This window comes from Eriocheir sinensis, chromosome 49 (assembly GCF_024679095.1).
Source record: "Eriocheir sinensis breed Jianghai 21 chromosome 49, ASM2467909v1, whole genome shotgun sequence".
Classification (NCBI taxonomy): Eukaryota; Metazoa; Arthropoda; class Malacostraca; order Decapoda; family Varunidae; genus Eriocheir; species Eriocheir sinensis.
In genome coordinates this window covers 11399150-11422895 of record NC_066557.1, presented here as the reverse complement: position 1 = coordinate 11422895, position 23746 = coordinate 11399150, and the positions used below count along the sequence as shown (strand labels likewise).

At 40.9% G+C, this 23746-nt stretch overlaps 2 protein-coding genes across 8 annotated transcripts in view; one reads left to right on the top strand and one right to left on the bottom strand.

Annotated features, from left to right (window-relative positions):
* Positions 1–21674, bottom strand: part of LOC126981640 (basic proline-rich protein-like) — a 53038-nt gene extending 31364 nt beyond the window's left edge. The window contains exons 1-3 of the mRNA XM_050833078.1: positions 21400–21674; positions 14857–14935; positions 1423–1488 (exon numbers count right to left, since the gene is read on the bottom strand). Coding sequence (XP_050689035.1) covers positions 1423–1488; positions 14857–14935; positions 21400–21450 — 196 coding nt within the window. The 5' untranslated portion in view covers positions 21451–21674. The remainder of the gene's footprint in view (positions 1–1422; positions 1489–14856; positions 14936–21399) is intronic.
* LOC126981921 (uncharacterized) lies at positions 5430–14162 on the top strand. Of its 7 annotated transcripts, XM_050833593.1 has the most exons (4): positions 5430–5976; positions 6074–6271; positions 6467–6664; positions 8955–14162. In XM_050833593.1, the coding sequence occupies exons 1-4, from the start codon at positions 5621–5623 to the stop codon at positions 9208–9210; spliced, it is 1008 nt and encodes a 335-aa protein (XP_050689550.1). In that variant the 5' UTR covers positions 5430–5620; the 3' UTR covers positions 9211–14162. The 7 variants fall into 7 exon arrangements, 6 of the variants coding, with proteins under 6 accessions (XP_050689550.1, XP_050689552.1, XP_050689551.1 ...); XR_007734343.1 differs by lacking the exon at positions 6467–6664; XM_050833595.1 differs by having other exon boundaries at positions 5430–5679; positions 6074–6664.
* Positions 21675–23746: the final 2072 nt, after the last annotated feature.

The following is a 23746-nucleotide window of genomic DNA, read 5'->3' as shown; positions in this document are numbered from 1 at the left end:
TTATTTCAAAAGCTCTCTGGAAAAAAAAAAAAAAAAAAAAAGCCTTGTCAATCTATCAATCACTAGGCTCATAACACTAGCAAAGCCTTAACAAACATGGGCGTCAAAAGCCTGGAAATGCGTTAGAATGTGGGTCTCTGTTTTTTGTTCCAGTTTGCGCTTGAAAAAGAAAGAAAATAACAACTTGCCGAGAATCAATTGCTCTCTGGGGGGGAAAAAAAAAAAAAATAAATAAATAAATAAATAAATAAATAAAAAAATAAAAAAAGGTCTCAGATAAGGAGAAAAAAACGGACAGACGGACGGCGACAGACAAACACCGACGGACCAGAACGTTAAGCATGCAAACAAACGACAACAAGAACAACAACAACAAGAGTGGACAAAGACTTCATGCAGAGATATATAAGTGAGGAGGAAGGTGTGGGGGGGGGAGGAGGGGGAGGAGGAGGAGGAGGAGGAGGGGATGAAGGAGTGTGGAGGTTAGAAGAGCAAAGAGGAGGAGAAAGGAAGAGAAATGGAGGAAAGGAGGGAAAGACTGGAGGAGGAAAAAGGAAGAGATATGGAGGAAAGGAAGAAAAGACTGGAGGAGGAGAAAGGAAGAGATATGGAGGAAAGGAAGAAAAGACTGGAGGAGGAAAAAGAAAGAGATATGGAGGAAGGGAAGAAAAGACTGGAGGAGGAAAAAGGAAGAGATATGGAGGAAAGGAAGAAAAGACTGGAGGAGGAAAAAGGAAGAGATATGGAGGAAAGGAAGGAAAGACTGGAGGAGGAAAAAGGAAGAGAAATGGAGGAAAGGAAGAAAAGACTGGAGGAAAAAGGAAGAGATATGGAGGAAAGGAAGAAAAGACTGGAGGAGGAAAAAGGAAGAGATATGGAGGAAAGGAAGAAAAGACTGGAGGAGGAAAAAGAAAGAGATATGGAGGAAGGGAAGAAAAGACTGGAGGAGGAAAAAGGAAGAGATATGGAGGAAAGGAAGAAAAGACTGGAGGAGGAAAAAGAGATATGGAGAAAAGGAAGAAAAGAAAGGAGGAAAACACACAAATTCAGAAGGAAGAGAAAGGAAAATGGCAAAGAAAAGATTATAAAGAAAAATGTGAAGGGAAAGAATGGAAGGGAAAGGGAGGGAGGAAGAAGGGAAAAAAAGGGAAGGAGGGAATGGAGAGAAAAATGGGAGGAAGGAAGAGAGAGAGAAGGAAAGGGAAGGGGAAGAGTTGGGAAAGAAAGGGAAGGAAGGAAGGAAGGAGGGAACAGAAAGGAAAATGGGAGAGTTGGGGAAAAAAAAAAAAAGGGGGGGGGGAATGGGTGAGGAGGGGAAGTAAGAGGAGGAGGGGAGAAGGGGAGATATAACTGGGACAGGTGTGTTAGTGGGGAGGATAAAATGGGGAGGGGAGGGGGAGGGGAGGGGAGGGGGGTCATTACCTTTGTTACTCCCTGTTCCTCCATTCCCCGCACAGGTAGCGGAGGGGTTGGAGGGGGCCGAGGAGGCTTGGAAGGGGAGAGAAAACACGGGGAGTGATTACGAGACCTGGCGACGCACCCTCCCTCCCCCTGACACCCCGGCCCTGGATGATGTTCGTAGGTTTGTTTGTTGGTGTTGGTGGCACTGGACATAAGTTATTGATATATATTTCTTCTTTTTCATGTTCCTTCCTTCTCCCTCATCCCTTCCTGTATTCCATTCCTTTTCCCTCTTTCCTCAGTCTCTCTCTTCCTTCCCCTACACTTTATGCCCCGGAGCTTCGTAAATAAAGACAGGGCAAAGGGAAGCGATGTTATGTTTTCTTTATCATTTTTGTGAGTGTGTGTTTTGTGGATGTCAAAAGGTAAGGGAAAAGATAAGGTTGAGTGCATAAGCCGTGTCCTGGTATCTCTGTTGTACTAGCTCTTAACCCTGTGGTGGGAAGAACCCTTTACCCTGGGACAGTGGGCTCAGCGTGAAGTCTGGGTTGCCACAGTTTATCTTCCCCAGGTTTCCCCAGCATGAAAGGGAGGATGAATAGCTGGGTGAGATGCATGCTGACTGTCCGTGCTGGGATTCAAACGTAGGCCCACGGATCTGTAGCAAGGCACGCTAACCACTCCACCACGGAAGTGCGAAAGTTATTGATAAATGTTTGTCTTCTTTTTCATGTTCCTTCCTTCCTTCATTCCATTCCTCTTCCCTCTTTCCTCAGTCTCTCCCTTCCTTCCTTCCTTCCATGGCCAATCTCTACTTTCTCTACTTTCTTCCTGTCTTTCTCTACCTCTATCTGGCTTAGTCTTAAATAGCCGTGGATATCTTTTGTGTGTGTGTGTGTGTGTGTGTGTGTGTCTGCACCCGCGTCTGTACCTGGCAGAATATAGGGGGTGGAGGGCTCACACATTTATGGGAAGGGGGGCGGGGCGGGGCAGGGGGCAAGACCAAGAGTGTCCATGGGCGGTCGATGGGCTGGGGGGATACATGACATACTAGTAATTCACAATACTTTATACATTACAGGGGCTTATATTTACTGGGGAGGGGGGGGGATGAGGAGGCTGGGGGAGATGAGGAAGGGAAGGGGAGGGGAGGAAGGGACAGAGATAGATAGGAAGATAGATAGCAAGATAAGAGAGAAAAAGAGCGTTTATGAATATACAAAAAAAAACAGATAAGAAGGAAGATCGGAAAGAAAGAAAAGGAGACAAAAAGAGAAATGAATAAAAAATAACAAGGAAAATAACAATAAAAAAGAGAAGGAAGAGGAAGGAAAATACTACAATAAATAAAAAAGATATGATGTAAAAGAAAGACTGAAGAGGAAGGAGAATGAGGATGATCAGAATGCGGAAGAGAAGAAAAATGATAAAAAATAATAACAAAGAAGTATGATTATAAGGACTGGGAGGAGGAGGAGGAGGAAGGTGAGAAGAGGGAGCAGGTGTTAACGAAGATACAGACACCTGCCACACCCCAGAGTAAGACACAGGTGAGCTACGACAACACACACACACACGCACACACACACACACACAGGAAGAGATTAAGGACTGGAGAAAGACAGAGAAAAACGAGAGAACATAGAAATTACATTGAAAATTCTTACTGTGTCAAACCACTCTCTCTCTCTCTCTCTCTCTCTCTCTCTCTCACACACACATACGCACACACAGGAAGAGATTAAGGACTGGAGAAAGACAGAGAAAAACAAGAGAACATAGAAATTACATTGAAAATTCTCACTCTGTCAAACCGGTCTCTCTCTCTCTCTCTCTCTCTCTCTCTCTCTCTCACACACACTATATATTTCTCCATAAACGGCAGCTTCCATTAGTAATTCAGTTGGTATGAGACGTTTCCTGATAGTATATTTAATAGTAATAATAATCGCGGCAATGCTTGTGATGAGAAAAAAAATAATGTAATAATAATAATAATAATAATAATAATAATAATAATGTAATTTTTTTGATGTATTTCATAACATTTGCAGCTGTTATCATTAGCTGCCAAAATGTGCTAATTGAATAAGTAAATAATAAGTGATAATTGTGATTTGAAAAGTAATAATAATAATAATAATAATAATAATAATAGCTTAATCTTTCCAGGCTATTCCAATTTGCTATCATTATCATAAGATGCCAAATTATGTTCAGTAAAAAAAAAGGAAATAATAATAATAATAGTAATAGTAACAATTCTGTAATAATAATAATAATAATAATAATAATAATAATAATAATGGTTTAATTTTTCCAGGCTATTTCAATTTGCTATCATCATCATAAACTACCAAATTCTGTTCAGTAAAAAAAAAAAAAAAGTAAACAACAATAACAGCAATAATAATAATAATAATTCTAAGTTAACCAAAGGACACTTATATAAACCATGCAGTCACACAATGCCGAGAGAACACCCATGTCTATATAACTTCGGCAGAGCAGCAAAAACATACACAAAACTCAAATGCATTATATAAACATTAAAAGTGTTCAAGGCAGTATTGTGGAGTGTTACCTGGAGCCATCTGTTAATTCTAAGCTTATGGAAGGTCAGCTTAATGGTAGACAGTGCTTAGGGTTACAGAGGGTAGGGTTAGGGGGGTGAGGGGGGTTAGGGAGGCAGGGCAGCGGAACACAAGCCACAGCAACACACAGCAAGGACAACACAAGGCTTCTCTGGGTCTCGCCAAAGCAGATGTTGCGGAGAATTGATACTTATGTTGTTTTTAAATTATTATATCGTTTATATACTCGTTCAATGCGTATTTATCTTATTTATTTTTTATCTTATTTATTTTTGAGGGACGTGAAGGTTTTGGTGATTTAATATTTCTTACAAGATATTTTTTTGTTATGATTTTGAGTTATTGAATTTTTTTACTTATATATTTTGAGTTATTGAATTTTTTTACTTATGTATTTTGAGTTATTGAATTTTTTTACTTATATATTTTGAGTTATTGAATTTTTTTACTTATATATTTTGAGTTATTGAATTTTTTTACTTATATATTTTGAGTTATTGAATTTTTTTACTTATATATTTTGAGTTATTGAATTTTTTTACTTATATATTTTGAGTTATTGAATTTTTTTACTTATATATTTTGAGTTATTTAATTTTTTTACTTATATATTTTGAGTTATTGAATTTTTTACTTATATATTTTGAGTTATTGAATTTTTTTACTTATATATTTTGAGTTATTGAATTTTTTTAATTATATATTTTGAGTTATTGAATTTTACTTATATATTTTGAGTTTTTGATTTTTTTACTTACATATATTTTATTTTTAATTTTTATACTTATATATTTTGATCCTAAACGCTGTCCTTCACATTCATAATTAATTCCACTATGATTATTCACTAAAATACTTGCTAATTAATTTCTCAACCCACTTTAATTAATACATAAAGATTTTTTCATGGGAATTATGGCTTTCTTTAATGTTTTTCTGGGTTACGTTAATGACTATTCCTCTAAACACCGTCTTGAATATTGTCCGCTAATGAACATCAACACAACACAACCCTTGAATCTGTTACTTGCTCCATTTCTCCGCCTCTCCTCTGCTTCATGGAGTCACAGCGAGGGAGCTTCAGTGCTGTGGTGGAAGGGTGGGAGGGGGGGAGGTAGCTTAGTAGCCAAACACAGCAGCAACAGCAAGAGGGGGAAGGAATGAGGGATGGAAGAGAGAAGGGAGGTCAGGTTAGGGAAGGTACGAGGAACAGTAAGGTAGGTTAGGTTAGGTTAGGTTAGGTTAGGTAAGGTTACGTTAGGTTAGGTTAGGGGAAACAGGGAGAGGAAGACGGGAAAGGAAAAAGGAATAGGGTAGAGGGGAAAAGGATAGGAAAGAAGGGAAGGGAAAAATATGAAACAGGAAAAAGAGGGAAGGAAGGAGGCAAAGGATACGGAAAAAAAAAAAAAAAAAAAAAAAAAAAAGTGTAACAGATATAAACCTTATCGTTATCGAGCAAATATTAAAATGAAACGATAAACTTGTATGGTACTATGAGAATAAATCTGTAAGGTGCTTTTAACCTGTCCGCTGTGATTGGCACGGATTTCGCCTTCACTGGTAGCCTGGTAACATACACTCCCAGGTCTTTCTCTGCCTCTGTGGTGGATAGTGGAGTGTTTCCCATGTGGTATTGGTGTGCTGGATATCCCTTCACTGGTAGCCTGGTAACATACACTCCCAGGTCTTTCTCTGCCTCTGTGGTGGATAGTGGAGTGTTTCCCATGTGGTATTGGTGTGCTGGATATCCCTTCACTGGTAGCCTGGTAACATACACTCCCAGGTCTTTCTCTGCCTCTGTGGTGGATAGTGGAGTGTTTCCCATGTGGCATTGGTGTGCTGGATATCCCTTCACTGGTAGCCTGGTAACATACACTCCCAGGTCTTTCTCTGCCTCTGTGGTGGATAGTGGAGTGTTTCCCATGTGGTATTGGTGTGCTGGATATCCCTTCACTGGTAGCCTGGTAACATACACTCCCAGGTCTTTCTCTGCCTCTGTGGTGGATAGTGGAGTGTTTCCCATGTGGTATTGGTGTGCTGGATATCCCTTCACTGGTAGCCTGGTAACACACTCCCAGGTCCTTCTCTGCCTCTGTGGTGGATAGTGGAGTGTTTCCCATGTGGTATTGGTGTGCTGGATATCCCTTCACTGGTAGCCTGGTAACATACACTCCCAGGTCTTTCTCTGCCTCTGTGGTGGATAGTGGAGTGTTTCCCATGTGGTATTGGTGTGCTGGATATCCCTTCACTGGTAGCCTGGTAACATACACTCCCAGGTCTTTCTCTGGCTCTGTGGTGGATAGTGGAGTGTTTCCCATGTGGTATTGGTGTGCTGGATATCCCTTCACTGGTAGCCTGGTATACACTCCCAGGTCTTTCTCTTGCTCTGTGGTGGATAGTGGAGTGTTTCCCATGTGGTATTGGTGTGCTGGATATCCCTTCACTGGTAGCCTGGTAACATACACTCCCAGGTCTTTCTCTGCCTCTGTGGTGGATAGTGGAGTGTTTCCCATGTGGTATTGGTGTGCTGGATATCCCTTCACTGGTAGCCTGGTAACATACACTCCCAGGTCTTTCTCTGCCTCTGTGGTGGATAGTGGAGTGTTTCCCATGTGGTATTGGTGTGCTGGATATCCCTTCACTGGTAGCCTGGTAACATACACTCCCAGGTCTTTCTCTGCCTCTGTGGTGGATAGTGGAATGTTTCCCATGTGGTATTGGTGTGCTGGATATCCCCTCCCAAGGTGCAGGACTTTACATTTTTCTTCACTGAATTGTAGCAGCCACTTTTTGTTCCACTCCTGTAGCTTGGTGAAGTCTGCTTGTAGGAAATCCGTAGTCAAGGGGTTAAAACGCTTACACATGAACGCTGACAGTCCATAGTTAGGTGAGGCAGGGTATGTGTGGGCATTTCAAGAGCACCTTACAGCTTAGTTCTTACAGCACCATATATGCTTATTCTTATATTTTCATAGTTGCTCCATAACAATGAGGTCTATTCCTACCACTGTTACAGGAAGGAGGGGGAGGCGAAGGATACGAAAACAAGAAAACAGGAAAGAACACAAGGATAAAGGAAACAAGACAAGAAACACAAGCATCGAAAGTGTTACTGCAAGCTGCCCGAGGGGAGGAGAAAAACACAAAATAAAAAACAAAAAGCGGCTAAATTTACAAGAGAGAAGCGTGAGAGAGTACGAGAGAGAGAGAGAGAGAGAGAGAGAGAGAGAGAGAGAGAGAGAGAGAGAGAGAGAGAGAGAGTATTAGGGAAAGAGCGAGTGAGAGAGTTTTTGGGGTATAGTACTTCCATTTGAAACTGGCCGGTGGGGTGTTGGCAGCTGTGGAGTTAGCCCCGCCCCGCACCTTGCCCCGCACCCTCAGCACCTCTTGCTTCCTCTCATATGTCAGCTGTTTACTACCTCTTAATGAATTAAATAAAAAAAATGGATAACCCAATAAAGTCATACAGTGTTAAGATTGTTTAGTTTTTAGGATAACAACAAATACAGTCGTCCCTCAAATAGTATGGTTTCCAATAGCTTGGTTTCGGTTTTATATGGATTGTTGTAGAAGATCTTTTAGGATTTTTAAGTTTCCTGCTCCTTGAGATATTTAAAAATCCTTAAAAATCTTCATATCCACATAAAACCAAACTATTGGAAACCGTACTATTTAAGGGACGACTGGATTTTGTATAAATACCACAACACTTGACAATGTTGTATTCCAGCGATGTGTGGTATTTATACAAAATCCTTGTTATTATCCTAAAAACTAAACAATCTAATCTCTATATGACCTTATTGAATTATCCAGTTATTTAATTAGATTCATTTAGAGGGAGTAAATAGCCGACATATGAGAGGACGTGAGAGGTGTTGAGTGTGGGGCAAGGTGCGGGGCGGGGCGGGGCTGACTCCATAGCGACCAACACCCCACCAGCCAGTTTCAAATGGAAGTACTATAGTGTGCATGAGAGAGAGAGAGAGAGAGAGAGAGAGAGTTAGAGAAAAAGAGAGAGAGAGTGAGAGGTTTTTGAGGTAGTGTGCATGGACCAAACACTACTAACCTTTAAGAATGTTGCTCATCAGGGGGGACGCGGGCATGTAAACATCTACAGGGGACAGACAAGCAAAAAAAGCGCTCGGTCATTTGGGCATGGAGGAAAAAAACAAGCGATGACGTGGCAATGAAAAAATAATAATAATGATAATAATAATAATAAACTGCAGACTTAAAATTAAATGCAAATAAGTAAATGATATGTATAAGTGAGCGGGGTGCATCGTTTTAAGAGATATAAGGACGAACACACACAAGAAGGGTCTTTCAGCAAATCTGTGGGTTTGAGGGGATGACGACTAAGAGGGGAGGGAGGGGCAGGGAATATGAGTCCTTTATTTAGAGCAGCGAGTAGCGGGCTTTTTTTATGTTTCCTTTATTTGTGCCCTTGAGCTGTCTCCTTTGTTGTAAAAATCCTTCATCAGGGGTTGGGTGAAATACTGGATGTTCTTCCCCTCCTAAACGACCCCTGCACTTTGGCACTTTTTTTATGCTGACCGTGGGCGACTGTCACACTGGCGAGAGTCTGCTGTAGGTACCTGGCATCAGTGGTTATCACAGGTCCAGGCAGACAGTTCTTGCATTAGTTTTGTTTGTTTTTCCCGGTCGTTACTGCTACAAATAGTTTCCCGACATCATCTAGTTGCAGGTCACCGAGGCTTGCTGGTGCTTCTCTGTTTGCGAGGTAAGACGTTCACCATCACAGCCACAGCAGGTAAGTTCATCCCAATTCTAGACCAGCGAGTGACTGAGGGTGTACCATTAACCCGTCCGCTGTGACTGGCATGGATTTGGCCTTCACTGGTAGCCTGGTAACATATACTCCCAGGTCTTTCTCTGCCTCTGTGGTGGATAGTGGAGTGTTTTCACTGGTAGCCTGGTAACATATACTCCCAGGTCTTTCTCTGCCTCTGTGGTGGATAGTGGAGTGTTTCCCATGTGGTATTGGTGTGCTGGATATCCCCTCCCAAGGTGCAGGACTTTAAATTTTTCTTCACTGAATTGTAGCAGCCACTTTTTGTTCCACCCCTGTAGCTTGGTGAGGTCTTCTTGTAGGAAATCCGCAGTCAAGTGGTTAACTCTGTGGTGTGGACACTTCCGTTGCCTGCCACCAGACACCAGCACGCATGTTCTTTTGGGGTGGGGAAATTAAACTTGATTCCAGATATTTTTTGTTGGTGGGATGTTAAGAAGTTAAGAGGAACATCTCCATCTTAAAATACGCGTACCAGTGCAGTGTGACAATAAGCCACGGTCAGCATAAAAAAAAAAAATGTTCTTGTGAGGGGGTGAGGGTCTGGGGTGAGGGCCTGGGGTGAGGGGGGCTGGGGCAATGCATGACACGTTTGCTGAGGGACTGTTGGGTTAATATTAATAATGCATCATGAGGGAGGAAGCAGAGAAGCAAATTGGGGTGGAGGAAAAAAAAGTGTCATGCAAGTATTATTATATATATTCTGTAGGTCTTCAAGGGTAAGGAGTATTTTATTCTTCTTGTTCAGGTAATTTTCTTTTCATGGGGTTGGTTTCTGAGGCAATAAAAATGATAAAATAAAAACTTCTCTATGTCAATGTCTAAAGTATATATCTAAGAGCAGTGGTTCTTAGCCCAGGGGAAGGTATCTGCAGCCCTTAATGACAGGTGTTGGGAGAGGTTGTCAAGGGTCACCTCTCCATCAGGCAGAATCACATGCGCAAAATTCACTTGAGAGATGAGAATAAACACAAGGGATATATTTACCCTTACACTCCCTGCACTAAATGATATGGAAAATAAAACAATACAAGATTAATTTGTAGTCCTTCAAGGGTTTCACAAGCAGTTAGGAAAGTAAATAATCAAGTAAGGAGACAATTTGCAGGTCTTCACAATTTCCCAGAGTTAAGAACCACTGCCTTATACTAAACTACCTGATATGTATGTTTAAGAAATGATGTTATTTATGAAGAGGATGTACAAGGAATAATAAGCAAGTCTTCCACGCAAAGTTCCGTTTTCTTTGATGTTAAACCAAGGAAAACCTATAGATCACGGACACTCAATTATGTTAGAGGGACCACATTAGTACAGCCTTTGCCTAATAACATCACTTCCTTTACATACGTATCAATAATGCTTCAAGAACAGGCTATGGAAAAGTACACGGCACCCTTCCCTCTCACACCCTTCAAAACAATGACTCTTTTTTCTTTATGATAGCAAAGGACGCAGCTCAAGGGAAGAAAAATAAAGATAGGAAATGAAGGTGAGGCTGTGAATATTACTTGTGGTTGGCGCCCCTGCAGAAGCAAGGCTGTGAATATTACTTGAGGTTGGCGCCCCTGCAGAAGTAAGGCTGTGAATATTACTTGTGGTTGGCGCCCCTGCAGAAGTAAGGCTGTGAATATTACTTGAGGTTGGCGCCCCTGCAATGTTTTTCTTTCTTTCGTTTTTATTTACAGGAAGGGAAGCAGCTCAAGGGTAACAACAACAACAACAAAAAAGTGTAGAAAAAGCCTGCTAATCGCTACTCTTACAAAAGATAGGAATGGCCAAAAGAGAGGTGACTTGATATTCTCTCCTAGACATCTTACCCCTTACCTCCAACCTCCCTTATCATTAGTAAACAAAGCACGGCCCAGGCATACCAACCTTGCCCCTACCTAAGCCTTGGACCCACAATATTCCTGCCTCATCCAGTGTGGCATTTTGTATCATGGTGTAAGGAAGGGTGGGGGTAATTTTTGCATAGCCTGTGTCTTGTGATTTAAATGTCTAACCAACTTAAATGTCTTAACTCTAGACTTAAAGATAAGCTATGGTGGTGTGAGAGTATTTGAACTGAGTGAGTGGAAGAGGGGAAAAACAACTCTCATTCCTCTAGATATAAACTTAACCCGGTAGCAGCGGGGATCGTGTTTCTTAATGGTCCCTCGGAGCGAGAAAAATGAGAAAAAATCACCCCTCACACAAACCATTTCATAATATATATCAAAGCATTTGTGATCAGATTATGTATCATCTATTTTTGGGGGTTTATATCATGGCATAAATTTAGCCCGTCGCTGCTACATGGTAAAGCCACAAATTTGGCCCGTCACTGCTACACGGTAAAGCCACAAATTTGGCCCATCGCTGCTACACGGTAAAGCCACAAATTTAACCCATCGCTGCTATGCGGTAAAGCCACAAATTTAACCCATCGCTGCTATGCGGTAAAGCCACAAATTTAACCCATCACTGCTACACGGTAAAGCCACAAATTTGGCCCGTCACTGCTACACGGTAAAGCCACAAATTTAACCCATCGCTGCTACACGGTAAAGCCACAAATTTAACCCATCGCTGCTACACGGTAAAGCCACAAATTTAACCCATCGCTGCTACACGGTAAAGCCACAAATTTGGCCCGTCACTGCTACACGGTAAAGCCACAAATTTGGCCTGTCGCTGCTACCGGGTTAAGGTTAGTGAGAGAGTAATACACAGAGGGAGGTGATCTTATTGTACGAGTGAGGTGATCTAGGAAAACTATTTACTGTTTTTGTGGTAGGGAGAAAAGAAGCAATGAAAAACTCTCTTCCCAGAAAAAAATGAACACTTAAAAGATGTAGAGAAGAGGTCTGTTAATCTGAGAAGCTGTGGTAGGTCTGTCCAATCAGGATTTTGACTTAATTTTTCACTTAATAATTTCATTGACCTAAAAAAAGAAAATAATAATAATAATAATAAAAAAATTTATCTCCCTTCCCCTTCTCTTTTTTTCTTCCCTCCATTCCTCCTTCTCCTCCTCCTCCAGCAAGACAGGCACATAACAGCATGCACATCACCCGGGGTCACTGCCGGGTGAGCGGGTGAAGAGAGGAGTCACCCAGAAAAAGGAATGCTCATATACAACACACACACACACACACACACACACACTGTACACAACTTACAAACTATTCCTTTTCCATCTCCAATCTTTCTTCCTCTTTCTCTTTACACTTTTACCCATCAACAAACACACACACATATATACACACACACACACACACATATACACACACAGACACACACATACACAGAGGGTGCCACAGCAACATGCAACACAACACAACACAGCAGGCAGGGGATGACACAGGACACCACACAACATGCCGGGCACACCACACCCTACACCCTCCTCTTCCACACCCTCCCTACACTTCTAGACTCACCCTACGCTCACCCCTTTCGACACATCCTCCTTCCTCTCCTTTTAGTTATTACACATCCTAAACCTTCTTTCACATCCCTAAACACTCCCTTCTACATCCTAAAACCATCCACTCCCTTTCCAAACATATGAAACACCTTTTTACATATGAGACCTTATTTTAGTCCATCCTACATTTACTACGGACTCCTGAACCATCTCCTCTTTTTCTGATCACACTAAAAACACCTTATTTACAACAGGGCTTATTTAAGTCTCTCCGACACCTCCGCTTTCCTCTACACATGCCGAGATGAGACCAATGAAAACCTGAACAGACGAAGAGGCCAGGAGGATACAAGGAGAAGAGAGACATGGAGAGGCACAAGAAAAGATACCAGGGAGGAAACAATGAGGAGAAAGGGAAGAACAGGGAGAAGAAAAACAAGGAGATGAAGGAGCCAGGAGGAAAACAAGGGGAGAAACAAGACAGGTAGGCAACGAAAATACCCCCTGAATGTCAATGATGAAGAAATGCCAAGAACTATGGAACTTTTACCCTAACAAAGATGACTTATTGATACCAGTGTAGTGACCAAGCCTTCCTCAGTTAAACCTCTCTATACAAGACAGGACAGGAAGGCAATGAAAATACCCCCCTGAATGTCAATGCTGAAGAAATGCTGAAAGGATTATAGAACATTTACCCTAACAAAGATGACTTATTGATACCAGTGCAGTGACCAATCCTTCCTCAGTTAAACCTCTCTCTACAAGCGTCCTCAAAAGATAACTTGAAATAATATATGGAAAACCTAATACATATTCACCTTGGTACTACAGGTAACTCTCGATTTATGCGAGTATTGCGTCCTTGAGGAGGTCGTGTAAATCAAAAACAATGTAAATCAAACAAGAGGTAGGTTTCTGTCGAAAAATAAATATTCACTTCATTCAGTGGAGAGAGAGAGAATTGCATAGTAAATCAGACCACACAGACCCCATGGCCCTGACTAGGTGGTCTGTCTTTAAACCTAAGTGATTCTACATTAATCAGATGGCTCCAAAACGTTGCTTTTCTACTCTAGTTAATATTAAGTTGAAGGAAGTGACGGTCGAGCTTGTTTTTAAAGGAGTCAATCGTGTTACACTGGACCACTGATGATGGGAGCTTATTCCATTCTCGCACTACAACGTTGGTGAAGAAAAATTTGGTGCAGTCTGAATTTACTTGTCTACATTTGAGTTTTGTGCCATTGTTCCTCGTTCGCAAAATGTCATCGATCATAAACAATTTTGATCTGTCTACATTCGTGAAACCATTAAGTATTTTAAAACATTTGATCAGTTTTCCTCGGAGGCGACGTTTCTCAAGAGAGAACATGTTAAGGGTGGAAAGCCTTTCTTCGTAGGATTTGTTGCGCAAGGAAGGGATCATTTTTGTTGCCCGACGCTGAACACCTTCTAATTTAGCAATATCCTTTGCATGGTGGGGAGACCAAAACTGTACTGCACATTCCAAGTGGGGTCTGACTAAACTATTGTAGAGCGGAAGTATTACATCTTTATTCTTGAATAAAAAGTTTCTTTTAATGAAGCCCAACATTCTGTTCGCTTTATTTGCTGCATCGATGCATTGATGTGAGAATTTGAGGTTTGATGAGATTTTGACCCCCAGGTCCTAAACGCATTGAACGCTTGTGAGTTTAACGCCGCGCATTTCGTAATCGAACTTCTTATTTCTTGTTCCAACTTGAAGGACCTGGCACTTGTCTACGTTAAAGGACATCTCCCATCTATCCGACCAAGCTGAAATTTTGTGCGAATCCTCTTGGAGGCTTTGCCTGTCTTCGTCAGTGAGAACCGAGTTACCAATCTTTGTGTCGTCTGCAAATTTACTAATGCGATTACTGAGTCCAACATCCACTTGTGCAATATTAGTTGAAAATATTTAAAGAGTATGTTAGTCCCCTCTCCTCTCCTCTGTCCCCTCTCGTCGAGAGAGAGAGAGAGAGAGAGAGAGAGAATATCCATATCACCGAGATATCCACTCAGTGTCAGTCTCACTCACGTGAGGAAGAAATGAGGGACACCATGACCGACTGGCTAGTATTTGCACCGGTACCAAGCAGTCTGGTACCAATACCGTACCGTATAGCTGGTACTGTTAGCTGCCCACCCCTATTGTTGAGTAGTGTGGCAGCGTGGGTACTGTATTGTTGTTCAAGTGGCGCGAGGGAAGAACTGAGCTCAGCTGTGTGGCCGCGGCGCCGTGTGAGTCCAGTTGTGTGAGACATATGGTGGCCACTCCATAAAATATCGCGTACAAGTGGAAAAAACGTGTAAATTAAACATTTATTTGGATTTTGGACCCCGCGTTATTTCAAAAACGCGTAAACCAAACTCGCATAAATTGAGAGTTACCTGTAATGACTTTTGTGGTGACTTGTCCTTCCCCTAAACCTCTTAAAATGTGAAAACAAACAAACTCTTGAAAATACTATAACACCATCCACACACACACACACACACACACACACACACACACACACACATACACCACCACCATCACTAGGCCTCCCAGGTAGCCCCAGGTAAAGGCCCCACCTGTTAACGAGTGCCCCGCTGCCCAGGTGACTTACGTGTGGGTCCAGGTGTGGGTGCCGGCCCCATCATGGCCACCTGCCGGTAATTGGTGGGCAGCGACATCCTGAGGGCCGGCTGAAAGGGATAATTGGGTCATTTGAGGAGTCGTTACCTGGTTGGGTCGTTAGTGAGGTAGTTATGAGTGACTGTATTAAAAGTTGTGCAAAGAGAAAGGTTATATATGTAAACTGATACTAGGAGATTGATGTCTATGAGAAAATGCGATGTATAGATGTTAAGGAAATATATGAATCAATGAATATGTGATGAGAGATATGAGAATTAATAAGTGCAATGTAAAAAATGAATAAATGAATGCAAAGAGACAAGTAAAATAAATGAATGATCAAATAGGAAAATATAAATAAGTAAATAAATGCTGAAGGAGATAAGTGAATAAATACTAAATGCCATAAAGAAATAAAGGAAATAAATAGGAAAAAAAATAAATAGTGGTATAAATAAAGGAATAAATGTGATGTGAATTATATAAAAAAAACAAAAACAAAACCCCAGCTCATGTAAGTTAGGAAAGAAGGATAATTCACACTTTTTGGTATTGACTTGTGAGGAAAAACGCATCGGGAAAATTCAATAATGCGATGTGAATTGTACATGTATATAAAAAAAATAAAAAAATAAAAAAATAAATAAATAAATAAAAATAATAATAATAATAATAATAAAAAAAAACTGCTCATGTAAGTTAGGAAAGAAGGATAATTCACACTTTTTGGTATTGATTTGTGAGAAAAAACGCATCGGGAAAATTCAATAATGCGTTGTGAATTGTACAAAAAAAACCCCAGCTCGTGCAAGTTAGGAAAAAATGCTAATTCAGACTTTTTGGTATTGACTTGTGAGAAAAACCGCATCGGGAAAATTCAATAATGCGATGTGAATTGTATAAAAAAAACCCAGCTCGTACAAGTTAGGAAAAACAGACAATTCAAACTTTTTGGTATTGATTTGTGAGGAAAAACGCATCGGGAAAATTCAATAATGTGTTGTGAATTGTATAAAAAAAAAAAAAAAAACAAACCCAGCTCGTACAAGTTAGGAAAAACAGATAATTCAAACTCTTTGGTATTGATTTGTGAGAAAAAACGCATCAGGAAAATTCAATAATGCGATGTAAAAAAAAAAAAAAAAAAAAAAACCCAGCTCGTACAAGTTAGGAAAAACAGATAATTCAAACTCTTTGGTATTGACTTGTGAGGAAAAACGCATCAGGAAAATTCAATAATGCGATGTGAATTGTATAAAAAAAACCCCCAGCTTGTGCAAGTTAGGAAAAAAGGCTAATTCAGACTTTTTGGTATTGATTTGTGAGGAAAAACGCATCGGGAAAATTCAATAATGCGATGTGAATTGTGTAAAAAAAAAACAGCTTGTACAAGTTAGGAAAAACAGATAATTCAAACTTTTTGGTATTGATTTGTGAGGAAAAACGCATCGGGAAAATTCAATAATGCGATGTGAATTGTGTAAAAAAAAAAAAACAAACAGCTTGTACAAGTTAGGAAAAACAGATAATTCAAACTTTTTGGTATTGATTTGCGAGGAAAAACGCATCGGGAAAATTCAATAATGCGATGTGAATTGTGAATAAAAAAAAAAAAAAGAAAAAAAAAGAAAAAAGAAAAACAGCTCATGTAAGATAGGAAAGAAGGATAATTCAGACTTTTTGGTATTGATTTGTGAGGAAAAACGCATCGGGAAAATTCAATAATGCGATGTGAATTTTTTAAAAAAAAAAAAAAAAAAAAAAAAAAAACAGCTCGTACAAGTTAGGAAAACCAGATAATTCAAACTTTTTGGTATTGACTTGTGAGGAAAAACGCATCGGGAAAATTCAATAATGTGATGTGAATTGTATAAAAAAAAAAAAAAAAAACAAAAACTACCCAGCTCGTACAAGTTAGGAAAAAAGGCTAATTCAGACTCTTTGGTATTGATTTGTGAGAAAAAACGCATCAGGAAAATTCAATAATGCGATGTTAAAAAAAAAGCTTGTGTAAGTTAGTAAAAAAAGATATGTAATTCTGATTTTTTGGTAGTATACTTCGTAAGGAAAAACACATCAGCAAAATCTAATAACGCTGGTTTAGCCGGCAACACAAAGGGCGTGAGCAAGCCAAAACCCAAACACTAGCTACCGTAAGAATCTCTAGCGTCACTCGTCACACAGAGCTACACACATGCTCCTGGTGGGTGGTGTGTCAGGTGTGTACAGGTATGCCGCGCTCCGCAATTGGGTTCTTGGAAAAGCGATCTCTTTCTTCGTTTTTTTTTTTCTCGTTAACACACACCGTTTTTAATTTCCCTTTTTTTGGTAAATCTTACGAACAGCGGCTCCTAGTGGGTGCATGTTTAGGGCATGGTGAGGTGGTAATTACAATATTTCTAGCACGTATGACGGGGTTTTGACTAGCGGACCGGCGTGTTTATGTCACAAGGGGTGTACTTTTCTGCGCAGGTTCCTCCCTTTCTTCACCCCGGAGCTTGCAGTCTCATCGCCCATCGACTTGGAAGAAATCGTGAGGCCAGCGTTGAAAAATACACCCCTTGTGACATAAACACGCCTGTCCGCTTGTTAAAACCCCGTCGTACATGCTAGAAATTTTATAATTACCCTAAACTCACACCTGCTAGAAGCCACTATTCCTAAGATTTACCCCCTTTTTTTTACCGAAACTACAACTACACCTCTTCTCTATTACAGGAAACCCCCTATATACGAAAGGGTTAGGGACTGAAAAAACCTTTCGTTTATCGATTTTTCGTATATCGAAGCCATTTCCCCCATAGGATTGTTAATAAATAGGGGGGTTAGGGACCAGCGCCAGCAAAAAAAAAATAAAAAAAAATTTAAATATAACTATGCTTAAAAGCAATTTACTACTCACAATACAATGAAACGCAAGGCTCATAAATAATTAAAAACAATTACCATTTCCTGTTCCTTTACTGTTATAGAAATGCATTACATATGTTAGGACAATCCCCTCTAACTCGTCACTACAACTCATCATTTAACATTGCCAATGTTTACTTCCCAAGCTGTGAAAGGCCAGTTTCGACTCTCGTGCCCGAAACACGTGCCAAACAGTACACCACCGCACCACTCCAAGCCCCCCCACAACCCCTCCATCACCCTCACGTTTCCTCACGCTGGCTGGGATGTGTTTCGGATTCGAGTCGAATCAATGGGTTAACAAACTGGCAACGCTAAGTGATGAGCGTTGAAGTGGAGGGGACTGGACATGGACACTTGCTGCCTAATCACTGCGAGTGTGCGTGAGGCTGTTGACGGCGCGCGGCGACCGATATAGACATCGGGTACGAAACAGTGGGCGCGGAAACTGTCGTACTTTTCGTATATGCGAAGCATGTCTTTCGTGAACCGAAAATTGTCCTATATTTTTCACTTTCGTATATCCGAATTTTCGTACATCGAGCTTTCGTATATCGGGGATTTCCTGTATCCTGTTTTATATATGCTGCTAGGTAAAGAAAAGTGACTATGAGGTTACTTTATATACATAGGTCAGGAGCCGGATTCATCAAGCCATCACAAGACCGGTCGTTGGTAAGTCTTTTAGTGAATCTGTCCTCTATGAATGACCCTTGTGTTTAGGATGCTCCGATGACAAGGAATGAAGTACTGGCCTGGTTAACACTTCTTTTATTGCCATTGGACTTGCTTTAACCCGGTAGCAGCGATGGGCCAAATTTGTGGCTTCACCGTGTAGCAGCGATGGGCCAAATTTGTGGCTTCACCGTGTAGCAGCGACGGGCCAAATTTGTGCCATGATATAAACCCCCCAAAAATAGATGATACATAATCTGATCACAAATGCTTTGATATATATTATGAAATGGTTTACATGAGTGATTGTGATTTTTTCTCATTTTTCTCGCTTGGAGGGACCGTTAAGAAACATGATCCCCGCTGCTACCGGGTTGAAATCGAGCGTTCCTAGATGATAGAGTTACTGGAGGACTTACCATCAACAGGTCTCGTAAGTGGTTTGAGTTTTATTTTCTCTGCGTTAAGTTATTTACCACAGAGCATGTACCTATATTTATTTTTTATGGGTAAGGTTGGAATTCTATTTAATCAAGGTAAGTGTCGATTTTTCTGCCACGGCTATGTATTTCTTTTAAATCGTCAAAGGTTGTTATTCTATGTCACATTATATATTTATTTTCTAAGGGGTTTCCGAAGGTTAATAGGTTGAAGTGATATTTAAACCCAGTTTTTCCCTTGATTATTACGATCCAACCCCGATCATCACCACCACCACCACCACTACCTTCATCACCACTAATGTCAACTTTACCTACCTTACAATATCATCACCCATCACCACCACCACTACTACTACTACTACAACAACTGCTACTACTACTACTACTACTACTACTACTACTATCAGTCCACTATTTAATATTCTCTCTTTCATTCAGGACATGTATTCATTTTTCTTCATTTTTCTTCATTTTCTCTGACTGCTGATGAGAGAGAGAGAGAGAGAGAGAGAGATGAAATAACCCATACACTCCAGCACCTCATACAACACCCATCCTCTTTTTTTCTCTTGCACTGAAACACACCCAGCAGCAAACCTTTTTACCCTAATGTATACACTATAATGTTTTCTTACCCCAATGTCTGTGTTGTGTCTTTTAACTCCCTATGAACATAAAACATCTAGGCCTATTTACCCCAATGAACATAACACATCTTTTTATCCAAACGAAAATGTCTTTTTACCCAAATGAACCCGACAATGATAAGGACAGCAAAATGTATCTAATGTTCACTCGGGGTAAAAACATCTTACCCCAATGAACGCTGGGATAAAGTTCTCATTAGGGATCAATGGAGTTAAAGACATCTACATTGGGGTAATAAAGAAGGGAAGAGACAGTATTATTCCAAAGGTACGCTTGTCTCACAGCGATGAATACCTTGGTGCTATGTACAGTTTATAGCTACTTTGAGCACACACAACAGTGCCATGCTGCTTTCTGTCACAAATCATTCTTGAGATAGTAATTCGATAAGTTATGATCTGGGGGCAATATTTCAAGGGACTTATTTCCATTTATCACGTTTTGGTAGCGGAGCACAGGTCAGGTACGGTTAGGTTAAGCTAGGTCCGGTCAGGTTAGGTTAAGCTAGGTCCGGTCAGGTTAGGTTAAGCTAGGTCCGGTCAGGTTAGGGATGCGGTCAGGTTAGGTTCCGGTCAGGTTAGGATTTGGTCAGGTTAGGTTAAGCTAGGTCCGGTCAGGTTAGGTTAAGCTAGGTCCGGTCAGGTTAGGTTAAGCTAGGTCCGGTCAGGTTAGGTTAAGCTAGGTCCGGTCAGGTTAGATTAGGTTTGATTTAATTTGGTTCTTTTAAATTGTTCATGATGAATATACGGTACGCTTTGCGCTGCACCCACCGACTGCCAGTGACAACCAGTGGTACAGAATGAAGGGCATCTATTATGAACACTTAACTCTAACCTAACCTGACCTAACTTCACTAAACCTAACCTAACCTAACCTAACCTGACCTAACTTCACTAAACCTAACCTAACCTAACCTAACCTGACCTAACTTCACTAAACCTAACCTAACCTAACCTAACCTGACGTAACTTCACTAAACCTAACCTAACCATACCTTACCTGCACTCTGCTGCCAAACTGTGACAAATGGATATATATTTCTCATGTTTTAAAGAACTAATATCTCACAAACGAGTGATTTGTGACGAAAAGCAACCCGGCCATGAGTTGTGTGTTCACAGACAACACTATATCACACAAAGGTGTCCGCTGAGACCACTGATCTCTATTATAACGTTATATTAGAGACCAGTGTGTGACGGGTGTAATTCTGAAGTACCATTAAGATAGCATATCCCTCGTCCTTCACCACCTTCACTCAGGCGGTCAACACTAATATCTCTTCATAGATTTCAACGTGCTCCTTACCGTGTCTTACAACCATTTCGGTCACAAATTACTTACAATATTTTATTTGTAAACCAATATGTAGGTGTTGATGGGGGCCGAGGCCATCCCTAATAATCTAATTTGTTAGGTTTAATTAATTGATACTTAATTGTTACCAGCTTCATCGAGCACAGCGGCAGTGACTTGTGAGAACTGGCATTTATGGGAGCGGTGATGAGCAGGCTGTTTTTTTTTTCAGTACTCTTTTTGTTGCCCTTGAGCCGTCTCCTATATTGATAAAAAAAAAAAAATAATAATCGGAGTAAAATGACATTAGCGAACACTAGGGTAAAATGATGTGGCCCAAACATCACACACACACTGGAATATACTCTCTCTCTCTCTCTCTCTCTCTCAGCCACACACACACACACACACACAGGGGAGGTCTAGGGGGAGGACTATAGAAGTACACCCAAGCCCCCAGACCCCCCCACTATGGCTACCGTACAGGCTACATACAAGTGGCGGCGAGTCCACCCTATCAGCAGGCCTCGCCAAGTACAGGAACACACAGGGTCACCTACAGCCAGGGCGTGCGGGCCCGGGGGACGCGCGGGGGGCTTCACCTCGGCCATGGCGGGACGCTCTCCTTACCTCAGCGGGCCCGGTCTCGTGTTAGGGTTAGAGCCACTAGAGTAAGGCGGGAAGGCAGGGAGGTACTCACGAGGAATACTACACGCGATAAACGGACGCCGCCACTGATATTTAAGGCTTTGTGAGGGTTTTTAAGGCTGGCGGGGGCAAAGGAGGGAGATGGCGGCCATTTTGCAAGCCTCAGGGACACATTATCGTACTCAGAGCCTGGTATTTATCGGTCTCTGAGCCATAACTATTGCCGAGAAGCATCAATAGTTAACCATTTAAACGATAGCCATATATGAAGGCAGTTATTTGGGTGATGAAAGCAGTTTTTGGGTCGGAAATCGGCAAACATAAGAGGCTGAGTACGACATTCTTGCAACGTTGAGTCAGGAGCACCGTTGCCAGATTATCGTACTCAAAGCATAGTATATACCGGTTTCTGAGCTATAGCTATTACCAAGAAGCACCGATAATTAACCATTTTAACGATAAATATATATGAAGGCAGTTATTGGGGTCGAGGAGATAGTGTGTGGGTCGTAAGTCGCGAGTTAGAAGAGGCTGAGTACAACAATCTGGCATTGTTGCTCAGAGGCGCCGGGGCCTATCTCGCCATCGGGGTTTTCATGTTTTCTCTGATTATACACGTTTTCACAGGCTTTATATGGGTTGTTTATCTTGATGTTATTTTTTCGAGTCATTGTTTGTGTATTGGATGGATTCTAGAGGCTTTATAATCTATTTTGGTTTTCATGTTTTTATTTTCTCAGAATTAATACGTTTTCAAAGGGCTTATTTGCTGAATTTCTCTTAATTTTATTTATTTAGACCTTTTTCTGTGTATTTGTATCCTTTTCGACCTCTTGCCCTCTATTTCAGTATATTCTTTTATTTTTCTTGTTTTCACACACATTGGTTAATTTCTATGGGTCATTTCTCTCATGTTTAATCATATATGTAATTTATTGTGTCTTCCTATTATTCTAAAGGCTTTGTTATCGATTTTACTGTATTGTGATCTGAGTTTTCATGTTCGTCCTTATTTTCTCCTTTCCGAAGCCGTTATACTGTCTTTTGTTCCTCGACCGTACGTTTACTTTTTGTTTCTGGGCCTAATTTCCTCCAGAGGGGTCAGGCGAGGGTGTATTCTGTCCATTAGTGGTAATTTTGCCTTTGTTGTGGTGCGAGATTGTTCTGCGGGCGGCGATGCTCTTTTGTTTTCTCTCTCTCTCTCTCTCTCTCTCTCTCTCTCTCTCTCTCTGCTATGACTTTTTTATTTTGTTTTTTTCCTTTATTGCTTTACATCTCTCTCTCTCTCTCTCTCTCTCTCTCTCTCTCTCTCTCTCTCTCTCTCTCTCTCTCTCTCTCTCTCTCTCTCTCTCTCTCTCTCTCTCTCTCTCTCTCTCTCTCTCTCTCTCTCTCTCTCTCTCTCTCTCTCTCTCTCTCTCTCTCTCTCTCATCATCAGCGTTTCTATATGCAATTTTTTGTCTAATGTTCTAAAAAAAAAGATAATTACGTTCAGTCCAATTACCATAGACTGAGAGAGAGAGAGAGAGAGAGAGAGAGAGAGAGAGAGAGAGAGAGATTTACATAGATTTACATAGATTTACCAGACTAGGTGGCCTGTCATCAAACCTAAGGGATATCATATAAACTTTCAATACCACCAAGACTTTGCATTTCGTCTTTAATTAATATCAAGTTGAAGAAAATGGTGCTCGATCGCTTGTTCTTAAATTGCACTGGACTACTGAAGGCGGGAGTTTATTCCATTCTCGTGCTAAAAAACGATTGATTGAAAGTTTATTGTTGCAAGTAAAACAACACGAGGAGAAGGTTGGTGAAAAATAAATATGGTGCAGTCTGAATTTATTTACTTACACTTACGTTTTGTGGTATTAATTCTCGCTTGAAGCATGTCACCGATCATAAACAATTTGTATTTGTTTTAGCCTGTTACCGTCCTCAGGGTATAAGTGACGTGCCTTCCCTGGTCGCCTCTGTTGCCGGATTCATCAAACCTCTTACGAGAGCTGTTGTTGGTAAGTCTTCTGGTAAGTCCATCATTTAGGAACGCTCTTGATCTTAACGCGACTCCAATGGCAATGGAAGAAATGTCGAGCAGGCCAGTACTTCATTCACTGTCATCGGAGCAGCCTAAACAAAAAGATCATTCGTAGAGGACAGATTTACTTAAAGACTTATACCAAAGACCGGTCTTGTAGTGGCTTGATGAATCCATAATATTGTACCTGACATTATTAAAGAGTGCCCAGAGTTTGCTGCCA

Bases quoted from the DNA above. Each gene is read 5' to 3' on its own strand.
- LOC126981921 (XM_050833590.1), top strand. From the start codon at position 5,621: ATGTGGTATTGGTGTGCTGGATATCCCTTCACTGGTAGCCTGGTAACA. The intron at 5,977-6,073 runs GTCTTTCTCTGC...ACACACTCCCAG, and splicing joins CTGGTAACATACACTCCCAG to GTCCTTCTCTGCCTCTGTGG. The intron at 6,665-8,954 runs GTCTTTCTCTGC...ATATACTCCCAG, and splicing joins CTGGTAACATACACTCCCAG to GTCTTTCTCTGCCTCTGTGG.